The sequence below is a fragment of the Rattus rattus genome, chromosome X, assembly GCF_011064425.1.
Source record: "Rattus rattus isolate New Zealand chromosome X, Rrattus_CSIRO_v1, whole genome shotgun sequence".
In the NCBI taxonomy this organism is placed as follows: Eukaryota; Metazoa; Chordata; class Mammalia; order Rodentia; family Muridae; genus Rattus; species Rattus rattus.
In genome coordinates, this window is record NC_046172.1 from 73964080 (window position 1) to 73973691 (window position 9612).

General features: G+C 35.2%; 1 protein-coding gene across 1 annotated transcript in view; it reads left to right on the top strand.

Annotated features, from left to right (window-relative positions):
- Window positions 1-9362, top strand: part of LOC116888613 (protocadherin-11 X-linked) — a 284660-nt gene extending 275298 nt beyond the window's left edge. The window contains exon 4 of the mRNA XM_032889912.1: window positions 8743-9362. Within this exon, the coding sequence (XP_032745803.1) occupies window positions 8743-8829 (87 nt within the window). The 3' untranslated portion in view covers window positions 8830-9362. The remainder of the gene's footprint in view (window positions 1-8742) is intronic.
- Window positions 9363-9612: the final 250 nt, after the last annotated feature.

The window sequence follows — 9612 nt, forward strand, 5'->3', positions numbered from 1 at the left end:
CCTAAACCTGGAGTCATAAATGTTTGTAAACTGCCCTGTTTGTATTTGAAAATGAACCTGCGTCCCTCTCTAAGACCAGGGTTGTTTTTTTTTTTTTTCTCCATCTTTATTAACTTGGTATTTATTTGTATTTCAATTGTTATTCACTTTCCTGGTTTCCAGGCCAACATCCCCCTAACCTCTTCTCCTCCCCTTATGTAAGGGTGTTCCTCCAGATCCTCCATTACCGCCCTCAACAATCACGCTCATTTGGGGTTCCGGCTCTTGGCAGGACCAAGGGCTTCCTTCCACTGGTGCTCTTACGCAGGCTATTCATTGATACCTCTGGCAGTTGGAGCCCAGAGTCAGTCCATGCATAGTCTTTGGGGAGTGGGTTAGTCCCTGGAAGATCTGGTTGGTAGGCATTGTTGTTCATATGGGGTCTCAAACCCCTACAGCTCTTTCAGTCCTTTCTCTGGTTCCTTCAATGGGGGTCCCCACTCTCAGTTCAGTGTTTTGCTGCTGGTATTCGCCTATGTATTTACGTCATTCTGGCTGTGTCTCTCAGGAAAGATCTATATCCGGTTCCTGTCAGCCTGCACTTCTTTGCTCCATCCATCTTATCTAGTTTGGTGGCTAAATATGTATGGGCCACATGTGGGGCAGGCTCTGAATGGATGTTCCTTCAGCCTCTGTTCCAAACTTTGCCTCCCTTTTCCTTCCCAAGGGTATTCTTGTTCCCCTTTTAAAGGAGTGAAGCATTTGCATTTTGGTCATCCTTATTGAGTATCATGTGTTCTGTGTATCTAGGGTAATTCGAGCATTTGGGCTAATATCTATTTATCAATGAGTGCATACCATGTATGTTTTTCTGTGATTGGGTTACCTCACTCAGGATGATATTTTCCAGTTCCATCCATTTGCCTATGAATTTCATAAAGTCATTGTTTTTGATAGCTGAGTAGTATTCCATTGTGTAGATGTACCACATTTTCTGTATCCATTCCTCTGTTGAAGGGCATCTGAGTTCTTTCCAGTTTCTGGCACATTATAAATAAGTGCAATACAAAATCATAGTGGAGCATGTCTTTTGTGTTATATGTTGGGGCATTTTTGGTATATGCCTAAGAGAGGTAAGAAGGGTCCTCAGGTAGTTCAATGTCCAATTTTCCGAGGAAACTCCAGACTGATTTCCAGAATGGTTGTACCAGTCTGCAATCCCACCAACAATGGAAGTGTGTTCCTCTTTCTCCAAATCCTCGCCAACATCTGCTGTCACCTGAGTTTTTGATCTTAGCCATTCTTACTGGTGTGAAGTGAAATCGCAGGGTTGTTTTGATTTGCATTTCCCTTATGACTAAAGATGTTGAATATTTCTTTAGGTGTTTCTCGGCCATTCGGCATTCCTCAGCTGTGAATTCTTTGTTTAGCTCTGAACCCCATTTTTTAATAGGGTTATTTGTCTCCCTGCGGTCTAACTTCTTGCGTTCTTTGTATATTTTGGATATAAGCCCTGTATCAGTTGTCGGATTGGTAAAGATCTTTTCCCCATCTGTTGGTTGCCATTTTATCCAAACAACAGTGTCCTTTGCCTTACAGAAGCTTTGCAGTTTTATGAGATCCCATTTGTTGATTTTTGATCTTAGATAATAAGCCATTGGTGTTTTTTTTTTTTTTTTTTCAGGAACTTTTCTCCAGTGCCCATGTGTTCGAGATGCTTCCCTACTTTTTCTTCTATTAGTTTGAGTGTATCTGGTTTGATGTGGAGGTCCTTGATCCATCGGGACTTAAGCTTTTGTGCAGGGTGATAAGAATGGACACACAAATAAACTTGTGTGTGTGTGTGTGTGTGTGTGTGTGTGTGTGTGTGTAGCACTTAGAAAACTATGTCTCTGTAGTAAATGACTGTTAATGCCAAAATTCATAACTTCTCAAACAGTAGAGAACAAGTGTGAAATACTCAGCCATAAATGAGATTTCTATAAAGTATCCATTCCCCACAAGCCTCAAGAATCTTTAATGGATACATAGGTAGCACAGATTTGAGTGAGTGTGCTTTGTATAAAAAAATACAAAATATTTATTGAAAAAATTGTGTTAGAAGTGTTGTAAATGATTCATCCAGTAGTGAATATGGGAAAGAATGAAGGTAAATTTTGAACAAAATATACTATATAAAATGACTAAAATTTGATTAATAATTATATTGATAATTATTGTAAAATCTATGTATATTCTCTCTAGCAGTTCTATGATGAATTTGATAGAACAAGGCTGTTAATCAGACACATGACTAAATCACAGACTCCAGGCAACAACAAGGGTAGCAATCCATCCCAATTTTAAAAGGTTCTGTCAAATTATCTTGGTTTTTAATTGTTTTTTGAAAGACAGTCCATTTTAGGGAATAACTTTCACTCTCTTAGGTCATAGATAACAGCTTATACCACTTTTCTGAGAGATTAAATTATCTGAATATAGGGGTTATTTTCTAAATGTATCACAAAATTAAGACAACTCAGCTATCAAAAACAATGACTTTATGAAATTCGTAGGCAAATGGTCAGAACTGGAAAATATCATCCTGAGTGAGGTAAACCCAATCACAGAAAAACACACATGGTATGCACTCATTGATAAGTGGCTATTAGCCCAAATGCTTGAATTACCCTAGATGCCTAGAACAAATGAAACTCAAGACTGATGATCAAAATGTGAATGCTTCACTCCTCCTTTAAAAGGGGAACAAGAATACCCTTGGCAGGGAATAGGGAGGCAAAGTTTAGAATAGAGGCAGAAGGAACACCCATTCAGAGCCTGCCCCACATGTGGCCCATGCATATACAGCCATCCAATTACACAAGATGGATGAAGCAAAGAAGTGCAGGCCGACAGGAGCCGGATGTAGATCTCTCCGAGAGACACAGCCAGAATACAGCAAACACAGAGGCGTATGCCAGCAGCAAACCACTGAATTGAGAACAGGACCCCCGTTGAAGGAATCAGAGAAAGAACTGGAAGAGCTTGAAGGGGCTCGAGACCCAATATGTACAACAATACCAAGCAACCAGAGCTTCCAGGGACTAAGCCACTACCTAAAGACTATACATGGACTGACCCTGGACTCTGACCTCATAGGTAGCAATGAATATCCTAGTAAGAGCACCAGTGGAAGGGGAAGCCCTGGGTCCTGCTAAGACTGAACCCCAGTGAACGTGATTGTTGGGGGGAGGGCAGCAAGGGGAGGATGGGGAGGGGAACACCCATAAAGAAGGGAGGGGAGGATGTTTGCCGAAAACCGGAAAAGGGAATAACACTTTCAAATGTATATATAAAGAAATACTCAATTAATAATAATAATAATAATAATAATAATAATAATAATAATAATAAAGACAACTATGTGAATGGAAGTTGGGCCTAAAATTAACTTCCTGATTGTGGCATGAGAGATAGTAGAATTTTGAGCATTTATGTTAAATATATTTGTTAACCAATTTGTCCATAAAAATTCAATTTCTATTGCAGTGATAATATCATGACAAAGTCTACTTATATAAGAGAAGTTTATGTTAGTCTTATGGTTCCAAAGCCTGCAAGTGCATGTTAACATAACAGAGGTTGCAGATAGCAGGCATCCTGTACAGCAGTTCAGAATTCAAATGACCAGCAGGAAAGTGAGAACACAATGCATATGGCAGTATTTTTGAAATCTCAAACCTTCCCCCATTGTCATACTTCCATCAAGACCATACCTTCTAAAACAATTGCCAATCAAGGACCAAGTATTTAAGTTTCTAAGACTTAAGGGGAAGTACATCTTATTTATACAAACACTAGTTAATTCTAGATACATTTTCTCTCTCAAAATTTAATGATTCTGAAACGAGAGATTATAAAAGCAGTCATGTTTTCTTTCACACTTATCTGTTTCTTCAGGGTGAACAGACCTTGCTCCTGAAACCGTGATTCATGCTTAAGAAATCTCATTCAGTTTTACAAAATATCACATTTTTCTCATGTCTAAACTTAGAAATGTTGTCTCTAATTCAGGAGTAATAATAATATGCATTATCTTCCCATCCTTTCCTTTGAAAATTATCTTTATTATTAACAATAATGACAAGAACATATTTCAAAATGTTCTAACATCACTGGTAAGATATTTTTTGCCTTTTGACTCTGAATGCTATCTTCATGAGAACTGGATTAAAATGAGTTTAAAGATACAATGACTGTGATTATCTTAAATCATTTTACTCATTTCTTGACAGTTTGACATTCAATTCCATAAAAGGGAAAATGCAGATTTTTTCAGTATATTGTACATATAAAGAACAAGAAATGCAGATTTGCATTTCTTTTCTCAGATGTCATGGATCAACCATATTCAGTTTTCATAAGGCAAACAATGTATATAAGTGCTATAATTTTCAATAATTTTTTAATTTGTCTCATTTTGTATTAATGTGAAACCTATAAAATTTTGTATTTTGAAGTCATTCTTTGGCATGCTTTTTTTATTGTTATAACTCAGAGTCATGGTTTTAGAGGAAAGAATAACAACTTAACACTTAAAGTTTGTGAATTGAGCATTTTATTAGTATGTATGTAAAATTTTTCAATAAATATTTTGTATAATTAAATATTAGGTTGTATTATAAGATAGTTATGAAAGTTATCTGGGCAAGGTGTACTTATACATTTTACTTCTTAGTATGTCAGCATTACTTAATTCTGTAGGTATTTTAATATAATGTTCTATATTAAACAGGTAGCTGCCCAGACATATAGATAGCTGCTCACAATTGATAATTAGATTATTTAAATATGCATACAAAAGCGTTAAAGATAAATGATATATTTTATATATACATATATATATTTGTGTGTGTATGTACGAATGTATGTATGTATGTATGATTCATGAGCTTAGACCACTTCTCAGGCATATGAAAATGTTTAAGTTCACCCCCTGTATAGTTTCTGGGCTAATTTGCAGATCCATCTAAAGAATATACAAAGTTCAGTTTTGCATACATTTTCCCTACCATTCTGGTACATCCCTGGCATTTTAATAATTTTGAATGCACTGTATCTTCCTAATTTTTAGTGTATGCCCTTCTCAGAAAACCAAAAAAGGATACAAAAAGTCCTTCACATCCTCTGTTTCTAAACGCTTACCTTATCCACTTAATTATTCCTTTGTCTTGATTTCCTTTCCCCTTTTGTAGTTGATGGTTTAGCAATATTTTACTGAAAAGGACTAAGCAAACTTATATGATCAAAAAGAAGTGGGATTTTCACCAAATTTCATACAGTAGCAGGCAAACGATGTCAATAGAGAACAATTTCATCACGATACAGGAGATATATGAACTCTTTACCTTAGTTCAAGAATGCCTTCATTCACAGATAACTAGAAATAAAGTTCAATGTAAATATGTAATAATGATTTTAGTTCCTTTGTGTAGAATATAAAAAAGTAGTAGGTTATATTCTTTATTTTTCCCCTTAGTATATCATTGTGTTGAATATTAATTCTTTCCAATTGCAGGTCTGGTAAATGTCCTTACTTACATATTTGTCGTGGCTTGCTTGAAATTTCTGTGAGAATAGACATTTTCATTCCTGCTTTAAATTTTTGACAGCACTGGAGGCTATAAATGAATTTGACAAGACAAGTGATATGAACTACTTTACTTGTCAAAATTCCTTTCCTGCAGTTAAGTTTCACATACAAACACTATTTTACCTTGTACTTGTAGTTTGATTTATTAAGTAATGTCAATGTATAACAAAAATTGTTTTGCAGTATGATTCATTGTTTGGAAATAGTAATGAGAGTTTTCCTTCTCATTCAGTAAAATTTCAATCTCAGCATCAAGTTCAAAATACCTACATAAATCATTGTCCTTGTTAAAACGTTCAAATGTTTGTTTGTATTGTGAGTCAAGCTATTCAGTCTGCAATCTTGACAAAATTTTACAAAATCATGGGCATTAATTTGAACAAAGTAGTGATTTATATAGCAACTAGCTATATTTTGAATATTAAATATTTTCACAATAACTTTGATTAAATGAACTACTTCTTGCCCATATATATATTTTTTTCATTTATCAGGAAAACAGTTCATGCTTTCAACATCTTTAAAAATATTCTAGATTCCTTTTGTCCATGGAAGCAATTCATAGAGGAAAATATTAAATAATTTGAAATTTAGAATTAATTTTACATAATGAATAAATATTAAATGTTAGTAGCATGTGTTAAGTGATGAGATACAAGGAACCATATTCCAGGTCATTCCTTATTTTCTAAATTCTACATTTATATTTGATGTCTTAATGTCAGTATGTATTTGCTGTAGAGCTAATATCAAATTTACATTTTCTAAATACAATTTAACAGTTTCTGCAATCTGGATTTAATTCAATGACCACTAATAAATATATTTTGTCTAGTTTAAAGATTAAATTTCCAAAATTTATTTGCGCATAGCCTCATTTTATTATTGGATTGTCTATGGCCTGCCAGCACCCTAATAATGGCAATGAAAATTACTATTTATGGAAGACTAGGCTTTGTATCTTAGATTTATTTCCAACTAGCTCATATAACTTAATTAACCCCATCTATTACTAGTCCACATTTGCAACATGGCATATGCCTCTTACTATGTATGGTACATATGATTTCCTCTGTATCTGGCTGGTAATTTACCGCCTCTCAATTCAATCCCACAGTTCCTACCTCTACCACAATGTCCTACCCTCCCTGTGTTGCCTCAATTATTGTTAGATCTTTATTAAACCAATCAAAAGTAGAGAAAATGTGTGTCTTCCATGTATCATGCAGGTGCTGAGCAGTTGGAATAAAAATATCAAAGTCCAACAGTACTCAGCACTCTGCTGGAACAGAAATCAACATTTGAATAATACAGACATCCTGTACACAGCACACAAAAAATTATCCCATCATCATCTTTATTTCTTAGTTTTATTTTTTTCATGAGAAAAATTCACTATATTGTGTTTCATTTTGAGTCTTGATTCCCATAGTTGCTGTTTCTTTGAGTTTAACATAGTGATTATTGTTTAATCTAATAATAATAACATGGACAATTTTATGTGGCATTAATAGTATCACTGCATGATACACAAGTTGATCTTTAATGATAATAAAGTAATTATGACCCAATTTCATCAACAATCTTTTTATTGGATATTTCTTTTTTTACATTTAAATTTTATTCCCTTTCCTGGTTTCATGTCCATAAGCCCTTATCTTCTCCCTCTCCCCTTCTTCTAGAAGGGCGTTCTGCTCCCCATCCATTGCCCCCTTACCACCCCCTGACAATTCCCTACACCGGGGGTTCAATCTTGGCAGGACAAAGGGTTTCTCCTTCCATTGGTGCCCAGTCAGGCCATCCTCTGATACATATGCAGTTGGAGTCATGGGTCAGTGTGTGTGTCTTTGGGTAGTGGTTTAGTCCCTGGAAGCTCTGGTTGGTTGGCATTGTTGTTCTTATGGGATTGCAAACACCTTCAGCTTTTTCAATCCTTTCTCTAATTCCTCTAATGGGGGTCACATTCTCCGTTCAATGATTTGCTGCTAGCATTCACCTCTGTATTTGACATGCTCTGGTTGTGTCTCTCAGGAGAGCATCAACAATCTTTTAATCCATATCTTCTTTTTCTTTATTTCTTTTTTTTTTCATATGGTGAATGTGCCCTGGTAACAACACACACACACACACACACACACACACACACACACACACACACACACACAAATAAATTGATTAATCTTTCAGAGTAAGGTCATTAGTGCAATATCCAGCTTCACAAAAATAATTAGAACATTATATAAGGTCAGTAACAAAACTTTTTTTTTGTTTTTTTGTTTTTTTTTGGTGGGGGGGACTGGGGACCGAACCCAGGACCTTGCGCTTCCTAGGTAAGCGCTCTACCACTGAGCCAAATCCCCAACCCCCAGTAACAAAACTTTTAAACAACACTAATTTCATATGAAAACAGCCAGCAGACATCTCTTTTATATTATTTATACTTCTTTTTAAATTGATCCCTTTCATTGATGAGATTTATTCATTCCCCAACATTTTCCCATATTACTTAAAATCATATTTAATGAAAATAAATCTTGTGCTCTTAATGTTTCAAGGACAGAGAATCTCTCTATAAAATGAGAACACAAATTAAATGGATTACAAATCTTCCATCTTTTCCAGAGGTTGATCCCTGTTCAGGCATCGTAGATTAGTGTTTGTTCATTACTTCATAAATCCTCTTGGCATTTATTGTATACACTGCTTGCCTTTATATGACACATGGCATATATGGAGGCTCATATCACACATAGGGTAGATTTTAGGCAATGGCACAATCATTAAACATATTTCTTTAAGTCATTTAATTATGAAAATATTGGATTGAAATTCTCTCCAACTTAAACTTTGACTTATATAGTATTAAGTTGTTCTTCACACATTTTTCATATATAAAAATAAGTTTATTACATTTGAATATAAGCTATATGAGAAAGATAACTTTCTGTTTCACCTTTTATTGTTAGGACCTGGCAGAATCAGCATGTTTTAACTCATAAATAACTCATTTGTTGCATAAATATTGTTTCTTGTATAAAATGTCTGGTATGACTATACAATGAGTGCATGTATGTGTATACAACTTATATTGAACAAGTACCTTAAAATATCCCTTTTGTCCTTTTACAAAGCCAATGAAGGAAGTCGTACGATCTCACACACCTATGAAAGAGGCAACAACTGTGGAAATCTGGACTCATCCACACCCACAGGTATGAAAGAACCATGCTTTTAACATTTCTTCCCTATTGTTTTGTAGTAAAGTTAAAACATTCTCTCCAAAGCTACAATGTTTGAGTCTATTAAATTAACAGTATACCAGTTAAGAGACAGAAACAAATGGAATATAAGATTGCTAATGTATAACATGCAATGTATGTAAAATCAAAAATGACAAAATGGTTCAAGTTTAAGGTCTATTCATGGAGGAGAAACAAGTGGAGTTATTTATGCAATTTCAGAATGGACAAAAACTTTGGAGTTCATTTTTAGAAAAACTGAATAGATTTTTCTAAAACCTGAAACTAAACAGGGAAAAATGTTCATCTGACACTGGGTTAGATAATGTAAGGGATGAAAAATAGCTAAAAGAACTGCAGCTACAAGAGAAGAAGTTTTGTTGCCTAAAGTTCCTAAAGCTAAGACCAGCAGTCTCATTAACCTGGACAGCCAAGATCTCTCAGATAACCAAGCAGGAGATATACTCTAGAGGAGATAAGGCCATCAACACAGAAAGAGCAGAGGAGTCCAGGTCCAGGTCAGTCAGAGAAGATGCACCTAACCCTCAAGAGACTGAAGGCCCAGGAAGTTTAGAAGTCCAGTGGGATGGGTGGGGTGGGGACACCCTCGTGTAGACACAGTGGTGAAGGGATTCCATGTTCTGAGATCTTCAATTTGTTTCTTCAGATACTTGAAGTTTTGTCATACAGATCTTTCACTTGCTTCGTTAAAGTCACATCAAAGTATTTTATATTATTTGTCTATTATGAAAGGTGTCATTT